General features: G+C 22.0%; 4 protein-coding genes across 4 annotated transcripts; 2 read left to right on the top strand and 2 right to left on the bottom strand.

Annotated features, from left to right (window-relative positions):
* Positions 1 to 767: 767 nt before the first annotated feature.
* PBANKA_0306800 (ATP-dependent RNA helicase UAP56, putative) lies at positions 768 to 2,259 on the bottom strand (the record flags this gene model as incomplete). The annotated part of the gene is made up of 2 exons (XM_034566552.1): positions 768 to 1,882; positions 1,974 to 2,259. 2 exons carry the CDS (start codon positions 2,257 to 2,259, stop codon positions 768 to 770), a joined length of 1,401 nt encoding a protein of 466 aa, XP_034419952.1.
* Positions 2,260 to 5,055: 2,796 nt separating this feature from the next.
* PBANKA_0306900 (Sec61-gamma subunit of protein translocation complex, putative) lies at positions 5,056 to 5,307 on the top strand (the record flags this gene model as incomplete). Its single annotated transcript, XM_034566563.1, has 1 exon — positions 5,056 to 5,307. The coding sequence occupies one exon, from the start codon at positions 5,056 to 5,058 to the stop codon at positions 5,305 to 5,307; it is 252 nt and encodes an 83-aa protein (XP_034419953.1).
* A 1,697-nt stretch (positions 5,308 to 7,004) lies between these two features.
* On the top strand, positions 7,005 to 7,849 carry PBANKA_0307000 (60S ribosomal protein L37ae, putative; the record flags this gene model as incomplete). The annotated part of the gene is made up of 3 exons (XM_034566574.1): positions 7,005 to 7,025; positions 7,431 to 7,541; positions 7,691 to 7,849. The coding sequence occupies 3 exons, from the start codon at positions 7,005 to 7,007 to the stop codon at positions 7,847 to 7,849; spliced, it is 291 nt and encodes a 96-aa protein (XP_034419954.1).
* A 331-nt stretch (positions 7,850 to 8,180) lies between these two features.
* Positions 8,181 to 14,737, bottom strand: PBANKA_0307100 (conserved Plasmodium protein, unknown function; the record flags this gene model as incomplete). The annotated part of the gene is made up of 2 exons (XM_034566585.1): positions 8,181 to 8,237; positions 8,381 to 14,737. 2 exons carry the CDS (start codon positions 14,735 to 14,737, stop codon positions 8,181 to 8,183), a joined length of 6,414 nt encoding a protein of 2,137 aa, XP_034419955.1.
* Positions 14,738 to 15,462: the final 725 nt, after the last annotated feature.

Below are 15,462 nucleotides of genomic sequence, written 5' to 3' on the forward strand. Positions count from 1 at the left end.
ATATTTTGATATCATCATATTTAAAAAAATGTTATAATATACTTAACAGATTCATTTGTATTCCCTAAAAACTGTCTAACTACTTAAGTCTTGTATAAGCATTATGCATAATTATTCATAGAATTTTTAAAATAAGTTGTTTTAGTAAATGTTTGCACATATAAAATATATAAGTAAAAATAAAAATATATAAAAAAAAAAAAAGAAATAACCATTCATATGCATAAATGAACATTTTATATGCACATGTAAACTGTAATATGTTTCTTTGTATGACTATGCATGTATATATATGTTTTTTTTTTTTTTGAATAGCTAAAAACTTTTTTTTTCTGATCATACAATTTTGTATAATTAATTTTTTTTTTGGCTATAATTTATATCTCTCAGGCTTATTTAATAACCTCAGGTATATTTACTTTTTAAAATTTGAAAAAAATACCTTAAACATTTCAAAAATTTGTTTTAAAAATCTAATTACATTACATTATTTTTTGTAGAATATTTATGCGGCCTCAAACACACATTTTCGTATGCATATGTGTGTGTATATTTGCGTACATATGTATATATAGAGAGAACATACATAGTTAGAAAATTGTGCATATATTAATGCATACCAATTCATCGCAATATAATTCGCACACATTTTCGTATATTATTATAACGTGCTTATGTGTATATGGCCTATGTATGTATACATAGTATATATTCATTAAATTATTTACAAGTATTTATTTTTTCACTAGATAGCTATAAAAACTACCTTACTGGTTAATATATTCGTTACAATCTATTTTATTTGGCATTTCAGAAATAGCTACCTCAAATCTGGTTTGTACTTCATTTAAGGCTAATGTATCTTCTTGAGAAGATACAAAAGTAATAGCTAAACCTTTTGTACCAAATCTTCCAGCTCTTCCAACTCTGTGTAAATAAGAATCTGAATTTTCTGGCATATCATAATTAATAACGATGTTTATTCTTTCAATATCAATACCCCTTCCAAATAAATCAGTGGATACTAATATTCTGTTTTCAAACTTTTTAAATTTATCATATCTTTCAATTCTTTCTTCTTGATTTAAACCACCATGTATAGATATGGATGGAAAGTTGCACTCGGTTAATAATTTGTCTAGTGTGATAGCTCTTGTAACGGATTTAACAAAAATTATAACTTGATTGAATTCTAAGGCATCTAATATTTCTATTAATTTTCTTGTTTTATCTTTTTCTTGTAATTTAACATAATGCTGCAATAGTCCGTGTAATTTTAACTTAGCTTCATCATCAATAAATATTTCTACAGGGTTTTGTAAAAACTTTTTGCATACGTCTCTCATTTCTTTTGCCATAGTTGCTGAAAAAAACATAACTTGTTTTTTTAAAGGAGTAGAAATAAAAATTTTCTGTACATCGCCTCTCATATCTAACCTTTCTAAACATTTATCACATTCATCTAAAACAAAATGTTGAATTTTATCTGTTAACATATATTTTTCTCTAATTAATGCTAATATACGACCAGGTGTACCAATAATTATATGAGGTATATTATTTCCTTTGAATAAGACTACATGCTTATTCATAGATATACCACCATAAACAACTTCACATCTAACATTTTTTAAATATTTGCTAAATCTATCAAATTCATTTTTTATTTGATAAGCTAATTCACGAGTATGTGCTATACCTAAACATCTAACATATTTATTTTGAGAACCGCTATTTTGATTCATATCTCCACTAGCATTGTTCATATCCTTTTCTTCTTTTATATCTTTGCTATCATTAGTTTCAAGTTGTTGTAAAATTGATAAAACGAAAACAGCAGTTTTTCCCATACCACTCTTTGCCTGACATAAAATATCGGTACCTTTGGGGAAAAAAAAAAATATTAATTATGAAGTGTTCAGTAAATATATTTTATATATTTCTTTTTCAATTTTTAATACGCAAATTATTACCTGTTATTGCTGCTGGTATAGTTTCTTGCTGTACCTCAGATGGATGTTCAAATCCACTTTCGCTAATTGCTCTTAATAATTCTGGTTTTAAAAAAAAATCTTTAAATCCTCCAGTATGAACAGTAGCATAACTACCTCTCATAGCACCACTTTCATTAACTCCTTTATTATTGTTGTTTAAAAGGTTACCTCCGATGTCACATTTGACATCCTTATTATCTAACATGTTATCATCATCTTCGTAATCTACTAACTCATCTTGAACATTATGATCTATTGCAGCCATTTTCGTCTTTCTTTATTTTATTTATCTATCTTTTTACTTAAAATGCAAACAATAAGTATAATAATAATTATTCTTATATATACTATTAAAATATTTCTTATGCTTACAAAGCGTGTATGAAATTTAAAAATGTAGAAATTTTGAAAAATACGAAAGAAAAAATAAAGGAATTTTACTACAAAATATATAGTTATATACAAAATTGTAAAAAAAAATATATATATTGGGAAAAAAACGGTATTATATAATATTCACTAATTATATATATGTTTCAATTGAAAATTCTTTTAAAATTATTTTTTGTTCCCTATATACATTTTAATTGTTTTTTTCCTCTCTGGTTTATAATTCCGTTAAAAAAGAAAATTATATATATATATTTAAAATTTCATTTTTTTTCGTATTTCGTAATATTTTAGCTTAACTGCAGTAATTTTAACATTTTGCATTGAATTATTGTTTATATATATTTTTTATTTATATATTCACCTATATATAATGGTGATTTTTTTTTTTTCATTCTTCATAGCTATTATTATAACATATACTTTTTTTTGATATACCACGATAGTACACTCCTATTCTCAACTATAAGATGAACACCCATAAAATAAAAAATGTAGCTGCAGATATATACTATATATATATATATTATATTATATTACATATGCGTATGTATATATATATCCATATAATAATACTACAATAAAATATTAAGATTAAAGGGGGCATTATGAAAATTGCTATTTTTTATATGAATTTCATAGCTATATAATTTTTTTAATTACATAATGGGTACCTAGGCTATGTATTACCCATATTCGTAGGCATATATGTAAATACAATGTTTGTTAATTTTCCTCACATTTATTAATATATCTTGTTAAGATAAAAAAATTAATACGATTTTAGAAATTATATACAATATATATATAATATGACATAAATATACTTTGTTTTTAAAGATTTCCCAAGTTATACATTTACATAACTAATGCGTAAACCATAATTATACACAAAGGGTTACCCCCTACGTGCATAATTTAAATTATGTTTTTTCCTATCCCTTTTTTCGCATTAATGTCACATTTTAATAAAAAAAAAGTAAAAATAAAGAGGGAAAAAAACATGTATAGTTTTTAAAAGGTTATCTTTATTTCATATTCTTTTAAACTATGTTTTTGGAAATCCATTCATTGAAAATATTAAAATATAAACGTGATATTTAACACTTATAAACTTATTAACAACTCATAATGCGTGACCTTTTATAGGAGAATCATATACACACTATCATGGTGTTTCCTTTGTACATATACATCCTATGTATAATATGCATTTACATTTACATGCCCAATTTCTCTGATTTATAACTATAGTTTAAATGGGTAACCAAAATTATGTTTTTGTATATACTAAGAGAAATTAAAATACTTTTTAAAAAACTATAAATTTACACAAAGTTTTATATTTTGTACGTATGTAATATACCATATTATATTTTCATCTCTTAAATTAGTCATTATATATTATCCCTCTGATCCATGCACACAATATATACAACGATTTCTGATGGCTATTTTATGCTACTATTTTTGTTTTAAATAGCCAAATGGTCATATAATTATCCTTATATTTAAAATTTGGACGTACATTTTTATGAACAGTAAGGTAATTTAACAAAAAAAAATTGCTTAAAAAAATCAGTATTTTAAAAGGGATATTATATATCTTTTATTTTGGAATGTTTTAAGATAAATAATATAATTAGTGTGTAAATTAAAAATATATAGCTCTATAATAATAATAATAATAATAATAATAATAATAATAATAATTTCCCATATCTTTAATTTGGTTTTTATACTATTTTGAAAAAATACAAAAATAATATTTATTGAATTAGTTTACAGACATTATTATATATACTATACTTGCATATGTAAAAATCTAATTATAATTATATACATCCTCTTGTTTCATTATTAGTACTTAAAAGTGTGATTATATAAAGGTCTTATAAAGAATTGAAAAAAAAATACACATTATAAAATTATATGAAAATAATATAGCAAATTAAAAAATATATAATAATGTAATATGTGTATATAAAGCAAAATTCAAATAAATTATTTATGTAATATTTTGCGAATAAAAACAAACATTCAAAATAACACATGTATATACAATTAAATATATACTATAATCTAATTGTATGATATTTATGCGAGTCCTCCTAAATAATCATACATGAGCACAAAATAAATACTTATATCATTAAACGAGAAAATTATATTATTATATATTAAAAAATTTTTATTTTCGCATGAGCATATATGCATTTTTATTGTCATCACAATAATTAATATCTTGTGCTAATTATTTTTAGTAATATTTATATTGTATAATTTGTAAATATAATGGCATAAATTTTATTTAATTTTTTTCCACTCATTTTTCTTTTATTTTTCTTATTTATTTACTTATTTATTTATTTTTTTTTATAATTTTATTGAAAAACATATTGCAATACAATCTTAATGAAATAGTTCTAAGCTACTTATAAAAATAGATTAATAAAAAAAAATATCCATATATTATATTTTTGTTTCTTATCCAAGATTGTTTGAGCTGGTTTATTATTATATTATCCTGATTTTAATAAATCATATAAATATATGTAAATGGTACAGTTTAATTCATATAAAGTATATATGAACTAATTTTTCTTTATCACCACATTGCAGAATAATTTTTTTTTAGTAATATTTGTTTTTTCACTTTTTATTAAGAAAAATGTTGAACAACGTTAAAATTCCCGAATTCGTAACCGATGAAGAGCACCCGATTGGATATATTGTAACCAGCATTCATGATTTTGTAAATGATAGTGTTAGATTAGTAAGAAAATGTACAAAACCAAGTAAAAAGGAATATACAAATATTGTATGTGCTTGTACGATTGGATTTTTAATTATGGGACTTATTGGATATACAATCAAATTAGTATTTATTCCGATCAATAATATATTTGTTGGCTCCTACTAAAAATGTGGAGAATACAAACACAAAAATCCTAGTTATGATTAATTAATTCGAATTATAAAGAGCTGAGATGCAACAAAAGAGTCTTAGCACATAATGGTGAAATTGAAAAATCAAACATTTGATTGTAATTATATATAAAATTGAAAAGAGGTTGAAGATTATTTTTCAATTGTTTATATAAGAATGGGAATTTTTATGAAATATAATGGATTTGTAGTAAATATGATTAGAGGATGACAAACAAAATCGAAAAGATATAATTATTAGGAACGATATATTGACAAAACATTTTTCCCCCTTACATATGTATTGTATGCATGTATGTGTATATATGCATAACGTTGCAAAAGTTTTATTGTATAAAATAAGTACATAAATGATTCGATCAATGTAAACTATATACTGTTATTATTTTTTTAAGTAACATTATTTTTAAAAATCTTAGATTTCAAAAGAATAATTAATTGTATTTATATCAATTGTGTATATTGTTTATATCCTTTGAAAGAGTTAATGTATGTGTATACACGCTGTATATATATACACACGCTTTCTCTTTTTTAAAGAATAAAATAAAAATTTATAATAAAAAAAAAACGAATTTTTAGTTATCACAATTAATATAGTTACAGCGATTATTAATTTATATATACTGTTATATTATGGTTATTGTTAAGATCTTATTATTTTCACTTTATTTTTTATGGGTTGTCCAATAAAAATACTTATATTTCATTAAATTATTCCTTCATATATATAATCAAACAAAAATGAGAATATCGATTTTTGGGGGTTACTATGTATGCATGTATTTTTTTTTATAACGATGATTTTGTTTGATAATTTATAATAAGTATGAATTAATGTAGAACAAAATAAAAAAAAAAAAAAGGTACAAAAATAAATATTATTTTTTCTTTCAAATTGGAGAGATAATTACATGCTGTTTTTTTCATTAGCTATTTTATATATTATTAATAAAAATAAAAAGTGAGAAAAAATTGCCCTATATTTATACCTTACATGTATTCACATTTGTTCATTTAATTTAGTCATTTATTTATTTTTTGTGGAAAACATTTAACCCAAAACATAATGCTTTTGTAATGGAACTTGTATTTACTTAAATTATACAACAAAAAAAAATCAAAATAAAAAGGGAAATGTAGAAAAATTTATGAGATGTTCTACAAGGAAGTAAATGCATATCAATATAAATATGCATACATAATATATACATAAGTATATGCATAAATATATACTAAATATATACATAAATATATACTAAATATATACTAAATATATACTAAATATATACATAAATATATACATAAATATATACTAAATATATGCATAAATATTTATTACCCACCTTTTAGCAATTTTTTCGAAGACCCTAAAATATGTGCTCATTTAAGAGGGTAAAGGGGTTTTTTATTTGATATATTTTTTTATAGCAATTAAAAATTATATATTATACCAAAATAAAAATACAGCAATCCAAATAAATTATGCATATAATATATATATGTGAAAATAATTAACTTGAATAAAATTACGTATATTTTTTTCTTTTTTTTTCTTTAATAATCGAAATTTTTTTTTTCAATAAACATTAGTAATTTTAAAATTACAGAAATATTAAAGTAAAAGTAAAAAAAAGTATAATCATATTTCTATTTTATTCGTATTTAAAAATGTCAAGAAGAACTAAAAAGGTGAGAGAAAATTACTAATAAATAAAAATTAAAGGAAAAGAAGGCGTTTAAATGGAAAAACAAGAAATAATGAACAAAATATATAATCATTAAAACTACAATTCGGTTAAATAATAGGATAAAATGGCATAAACTAAAAATGTTGATAAAGATATTTATTATACTGTTGTATGTTTTATAAATAAGCTATCGAAATTTATATTTCCCAATTTGTTTGAATGAAATAATTTATTCATACAAGTTTTTAAATTTAAATAAAATTATTGAAACGGGAATATATATACATGTATAAATAAGAACACGCCTACTTTATCATTCCGAAATTGTTTTACAAATTTATGTTGTAATTATACAGATCTTATATAATTTTACTATTTATCCAACATTTTTTGCCATTTTTATTAGGTCGGTTTAACTGGAAAATATGGAACAAGATACGGATCTTCACTCCGTAAACAAATAAAAAAAATAGAATTAATGCAGCATGCAAAATATCTATGCTCCTTTTGCGGAAAGGTAAGGATTATGGAAAAATAAAAAAAAATAAAATGGAATGTTTGACCCACTTTTTTTTTATGTTTTAAAGTTTTATATCGTTTTTCATTTCAAATAGTGAATATGCCTATGCTTATATGTTTTTTTTTTTTTTTTTTCACAAATTTTAGACTGCCACAAAAAGGACATGTGTTGGAATATGGGAATGTAAAAAATGCAAAAGAAAAATTTGTGGAGGAGCGTGGAGTTTAACTACCCCAGCAGCAGTTGCAGCAAAATCAACAATTATTAGATTAAGAAAACAAAAGGAAGAAGCACATAAATCATAAATAATAAAATTCATCATCATTATATATATATGTAAAGAATATTTAATTTTTATTATATAAAAATATAATTTTTTTTTTCATATAAAACTTAATGTGCATATAGTACGAACACCTATTGAAAATTATTATATTCGAAAAAAAAATTATCGAGTTTTCAGTTTATTTATATTTTTTAATTTTATATGCTGAAATAATAAGCATATATAAATAAAAATATTTTTAAAATGAACAAAAAAAAAAATAAAAAAAATAACGATAGTGATAAAAACATATGGATATATTATGAAAGTAATTTTTTGGGAAGGGAATTATGAACTGGTTTATCGAACTCTTATAATAAAAGGATTGTCTTTACATCTTCTCGGGTTTTCCATCTTTTTCTTAGATCCTATAAATATTTAATGTAAAAAATGTATTAACAAGTTGTTTCGAAAAACGGAAACATGCGCACTAGTGTAGAGGAAATGCAAGCAAAGCAAAAAAAATAGGCAAAATAAGCAAAATAAACAAAACAAATATGACATGACTTACCCCGGTGGATGCCATCTGTCGAGCCTTTATGGCAACCTGCTTAACTTTGTTAATAATATCAACTTCCTTATATTGTACTATATTTTTATTGTTAAGCAAAGATGTAATAATTAATTTCCTGTTTTTTTTATATGTATTTATATAAGAATTTTGGAGTTTTGTCTTTTTGAAAAGATGAGCATAATCCTGTAACATAATGTTTTCACATATTTTTCGTTTATTTCGGAAACTCATATTATCATCATCAATATTTAATGCTCTTTTTTTAGAAGTATTTAATGAAGTATTATATTCGTCATCTATATTTAATGTTTGTAATGTTTTTTCTTCGATTTGGTTGTTCGATTCTTTAGTTTTTTCATTGCGTAGACTTTCCTTTATGTCAGTTTTGACATTTATTTCATCATTTGTTTTTATATGGTTATTTGGTGAAATAATATCCGAATTTATTTTTCCAGATCCCTGATCATAATTTGTAGTATCCAAGAAATTATAAGATGTATCATTTAGTATTTCTTTTATATTTTTATATTCTTCAAATAATTTTCCTACAACATTATATGAAGTATCAAATAGGATGTTGTAAAAAATTTTAAGTATTGCCTTTATCCATTTTATATGTATTTCTGTACATATCCAATGAATTTCCTCGCTCTCTTTTTCTTCAGATGTTTCATTTGATGTTTTTTCGATTTGTATTTTTTGATCCACACCTTTTATTGATGCACATATATTTTTAATAAATGGTATGTACAAACTAGCCAAATTATTATTAGCGATACTTTCAGGAATGTCGGTTCGATCATTTTGTATGATAATGCACTGTATAAGATCAATCATACGAAGACATAAATTTTGATCATCATTTTTTTTATTTCTTTTATTATTCCAAGAATTTAATTTCTCATAAATAAAATTTAATAATTTATCATCACCAAAATATATATCATTAATATTATTTTCATTAAAATAAGTTGAATTATTTATTTTTGATGTTACATATTTAAAATGTAGATATTCACATACTCGTTTGATAAAATCAAATTTTTGTTTGGGTGTTGGTTTTTTTTCTTTTTTTTTTTTTTTTTTTTGTTCAATTAATTCTTCTTTTTCATCAATAGCTTTTTTTATATCTTGTATAGCTAGCGTTTTATATTTATTTATTACTTTAATTCTTTCTAAAACAATTTCATCATTTATTATATTTTTATATATAATTAACTTTTCGTAATAATACATATATATACCCAAATATTTTAGCAATGTCTTTAAAGCTTCACAATTATAACACAATTTTATAATATTTTTTTCATCTGTGCTAAGATATATTTTATAATTTTCAATGTTTGTATTTTTTTGTTCAGAATTTTCTTTATTAGAAAAATTATCGATATTGCAACCTGTTGTACTAGCCATAGAATAACCAAATTGATCCACAAAATGCTCCCTAAGTTTATGCTCAAACAGTAAATTAAATCTATCTGATATAGTATTCATTAAATTAATAAAAAAAATTCTAAAATTTTCATCATTGCTTGAAAAAAGCTCATATATTAATTTGATTAATTCAAGAGTTCCTTTGGGTTTTGCTAATGGTATGTTATGTAATGCTTCTTCGTTTTGAGAACCTTCTGGATTTATTTGATTAACTTTATTTTGATCATTGTTATTGTAAAATGAAAAATCATAATCATCTTCGTCAGCATTAGTGGATTCTGCATCTTTTGTGTTTTTCTTATTTCCAAGTGGTGAGTATTCATTTTGTGAATGATCACTTTCGCTAGTTTTGTTTTTTTTATATAATGGGTGAAGTAATCTGATTCGTAAATCCTGGATTGGTATAACATGGAATTCTTCAAATTTTTCAACAATTTGTCTAAATACATCTACATCTAAATCATCATCTAAAAACCATTCATCACTATTACTATTATATATGAACCCAAGCAATGTTAATAATTTTTTAAAATAACGGTGTTCTAATAAATCAGATGACATACTCAATGGTATATCAAAAACATGTGCTTTGGAAGAAATATATTTATTTTTCGATAATTTTTTTAATTCATATAAAGAGCGTAAACCACCAACCATTTCTTCTAAAACAATTTCAACATTACAATTGATTTCATTTGTTGTTAAATTATGTTCTTGATTTTGTTTTTCATTTAATTTTTTTAATTTATAAATAGTGAAAAGTAATGGTTGTTTTTTTTTAGATTTATTATATTCTTCAATATCATTAAAATCGATATTTTTTACATTTTCATTTGTTTCTTTATTTTTTGTATATTTTTTTTTTTGTCTAATATCTTCTTCATTTTCAGAGTTACTATCTGAACTTTGTGATGAACTTCTACCTGAGCTATGCAAAGATTCATAATCGTGAAAATTTAAAACATTACCCCGTTTATCAATATAATTTAAATAAATTAATTGATTTTTTACAGTATTTGGTGGCTTATTAAGCATTTCACTAAGAAATGATAAATAACTGTGCATGTGTTTGAATTGATTAAAATATAATTTTAAATTTTGTATATCTTCTTCAGACCATTGTAAATGTTCTAATCTTTTTCTTGAACTCATTTGAATAAAAACATCATTTATTCCAATTCCTTTAGTTAGCTGTTCATAAATATATAAATCGTTACCTTCATTATAATTGCTAAATATTGATAACATATAATTTTCACTAATTAATGAGGAAATGTTTTTATTAACATCTTTAGAAAAGAATAACTCGATTGGAATAAAATGATTACTATTCCATAACTTAAAAAAACATGAGATGATATTTTCAAAAAAAGATGCAATCCAATAATAATGTGGATTCGTATAGCATTGTTCATCATTTATTATATCTTTAAAAATTAAAAAATATTTAATATCAAAGAATATTAAAAAGTTATATTCATTATCCTTATGTTTGATTATATATTCAAAATAAGTTATAATTAAATCATTAATATATGTACGATTTTTTTTAAAATTTTCTAAAATTTGCATACATATGTTTATTATTTTCCCGCTATATATTTCATCTACTAAATTTGAAACATAAATTTTTTCCATTGGTTCGTTAAATCCATTATACCCTTGATCATTATTATTTGAATAATTTTCATTTTCATTATAATTACTATAATTTTCTTCACTTTCTTCATCATCATATATTTTTTTTTTACTTTCTTTTACTATATATGTTATTCCACCTAATTTTTCTAAAAGTTGTATAATTAATAAACTGCATTTTAAAGAGTAAATAAAAATATTTTTTTCATGGCTCATAATTTTATAATTTTTTAAAATCCAACTTAATTTATTTAATATATTTCTTTTTAGAAAATTATTTAAAGATGATTTACAAATTGCTTTTACATTGTCATCAGTAGACAATACATGTATGTCTAATAAGTTCAAATCGGCATACAAACATCTTAAACAACATAAAATTATTTTACTACTATTTTTTCTCATTTTTTCTTCCCTAATTATTCTATCAAACGTATCACATAAAAATTCAGTGTGAATGCTGTTATCGCCTATATACATTTGCATACCTAGAACCATTTGTATTCTGGAAATAAATGGTGAAGATTTTTCTTCAATTTGGTTACTATTTGTATGTGTATATTTCAATCCATTTTCTTTTGTATCATTTATATTTATACCATATATACTACCTGTTGTTTTTACATTATTTCTTTCTTTAGAATTTGATAATCTTTTTTTATTTTCATATTTGTAATAATTTGTATAGTATGTCAATATCCATGCATGAATATTGAAAATAATTTTTATGTCCCATTGATTGTTGTAATATTCAGTGATACATCTTTTGAGATCCTTTATACATATATTTAAAAATACTTTTAAAGAATAATTAAAATTTTCTGAATATTGTTGATTTTTTTTTTCTTGACTTTTAAAAGAATTATTTCTATCTTCACTTGATCTAAAAGGACTATTGTCATTATAACTATTTTCACATGTATCATAAATATTTTCAAATTCATCATTTATTCCGATAATATTATTTATAAATTCTTGTATTTTATACAAATTTGTATAATCGAATATATCTAAAATATTATGTTTTTTTAAAGAACCCTCTTCAGAAAATATATCAAATGCTAAATCTTCAAAAGAAATACTTTCATAGTAGTCTATTCTATTTTTTCTAATTATATATTTTTTTTTTTTTTTTTTCATATGTTTTTCTTCATTTGGTTTTCTTATTTTTTGTTTGGCTAATAGTGGATTAATTCTTGCCAAATGGGTTAACATAAGATTATTTTTTTTTGTCTTTAAAAAGCTATTTCTTTTTTCTCCCTTACTTATTTTGATTCCATTTTTATTTTGATTATCTATTGTATTAGATGTATTTTCAGCCATTTTTTTATTACCCAAATTTACAGATTTTTTTTCAGAATTTATTATTTTGTCCTTTTGATATGTTAAAGATTTTACTAAATCAATTGGATCTATATAACATATGACATTGTAAAATAGTCTAACATAATCCCATATGTCTTTCATAGTACTTTGATTTAAATATGGAATATGTATATTTTTTTCTTCTTCATATTTTTGTATTTCTTTTTTAAATAAATTTATCATTTCATCAATTATAAGATTTAAAGAACTATGCTTATCTAGCGCATGTTGTAAAATTGCATAATGTACATTATTTAGATTAATATCTCTACTCCCTTTCATATTTCTAATACTTAATACTTGTGATAATATATTTCTAATTAAATATATATTTTCTTTATATTCATGAGTTAATTTTTCTCGTTTTCTTTTGTCTTCTAAAAAAAAGTTTGATATATCATGTAATTCTTCGTTTATTTCTTTTATTCTTTTTTTAATATTTTTTATTTTTTTTTTCACAATATTATTTTTTTTTTTTATATCTTCTTCTGGAGTAGAACTAATATTCGAATTATTGAAATTTTCATTGGTTTGTTCATTTTTATTATATTCAGGATTTAAATCATTACTATCATCACTTAGATCACTTTCGTTACATGAATTTTCTGCATAAGATTGGAGTTCCTCTTTTAGAACCCGTTTGGTTTCCATTAGTTCATTTTCTTTTCTTTGCATAGCCATTAAATTTTCATTTTCTTCAATACCTCTATAATCTGCATCTATAAATAACTGACAATTATATCTAAACTCATTAAGGATAGTTATAAAATTTTTATCACTTAATACATATTTTAAACTTTCCAATCCTTTTTGATATTCCTCTATAATATTTGATCTTTTTTGCAACTCTTTTATATATATATCATTTTTTAATGCATTACGATAAATTTTTCTATCATTTTTTTCTATTTGTAAATAATTATAAACATTATATTCACCTTTTTTATTTCCAAAAGTTGGCATATGTTTATGCCAGTATTCAAACCACTCTTTACTTGGTCTAGATGTTAAATAATTTATTAAAATAAAAATATTTTTTATCAACAAATTTTCATCAATATCTTTATAAATAGCATTATCAAAATCATTCTTAATAATATTTATAACCTGTATTATAATATCTTTTAATACTGCATTATTATAAATATATAATGTTACATACATTGGGTTTTTAAAAGTAGAATCTATATGTGTACCTATTTTTCGATGTAAATATTCTCTTTCCCTTTTTAAATATGTATTAATATCTTTTAATATTTGTACTATATTTGGATCTAATATATAATGTTCTTTATCTAAGTTTTGAAAACTTTGTGTTTTTAAAATTGAAGTACTTTCATTTAATCCAGTTCTACTAACACTTGTACGTTTCCCATCTGATATCTTATTATTATTGTATGTATTTTTGTTATCTATATTTTTATTTTCATTTTGATTCATTTTACTATATATAAAATTATATACTTCTTTATTTTTTATTTTTAAATTAAGTTTATTATCATTTCCTTTTCCTTCCTTTTCATCTGTTTTTAAGTTACTTGTTTTGAGTATTTCTGGTTCTACATCTATATTACTTTTTACATCTTTGCTTAAAATTGTTTCTTTTTTTAGCATATTGCTAAATAATACTAAAATATCTTGTTCTAACACTTCTCTCGTTTTAATAGCATATAATAATGTATTTTCGTTAAATATATCATCTTCTTTCACTTCTTCATCTTTTTTATAATCCAAAAATGCATTGTATTCTTCTGCTTCATCATTATTATCCACTGAATCATCTGATTCATCATTAGTATCCACTAAATCATCTTCTTCATAACTTCCTTCTGAATAGTCTGCCTTATTTTTTGGATTAAAATATTCATCATCACTTTCTTGACATTCAACATCAATGTGATCATTTATATTTGACATTGCAATTTAAAGAATATGAAAGAAATAAAAATAAAATAAAATAAAATAAAATAAAATAAAATAAAATAAAGAATATAAAAAATATATAATTTTATATTTTAGAAGTGATAAAGTGAAATGCCAATAAAAGGTAGAGATATCGCCCTATTGCTTTAAAAATTATATTTGTATATATATGTGTGCGCTCTTTTATTTATGCCAATATTGAACTCTGATTAAAACACACATTAATTGTTTCTAAAGTTTGAGCTTCATTAAAAATATGTACAAGTTTTAAAAGCAAAAAAAAATATTAAAATGAAAATAATCATTCATTAAAAGGTACGTTGCATATTTATTATATTTATATGCAACGATAAATGTTATATATAATTTTATTTATGAATTATTTTAACTTTTTAAAAGCATTAAGTACTTTCTGATAATATTCGTATTAACACACCTTTGGGTATTAGGTGAGGATAATAATTTTGAAAAAAAAAAAAAAAAAAAAATTAGCAATTACATACATGATAATATATACATAATTTTAAGGATACATATCCATATATATTTTTATGAATCCTTATAAGTGTAATAAAATAATATAAGCAAAGAATTTGTAATTAACTATATTTGTTTATTGTGTGTGCATACATAGATATGTGTAATAGGATTTAAAACTAAATAAGGGATGCTTATAAAAATATCAAATAATGCAAAACTTTCAACGGCACCTTGCTTAA

Source organism: Plasmodium berghei (assembly GCF_900002375.2).
Source record: "Plasmodium berghei ANKA genome assembly, chromosome: 3".
Lineage (NCBI taxonomy): Eukaryota > Apicomplexa > Aconoidasida > Haemosporida > Plasmodiidae > Plasmodium > Plasmodium berghei.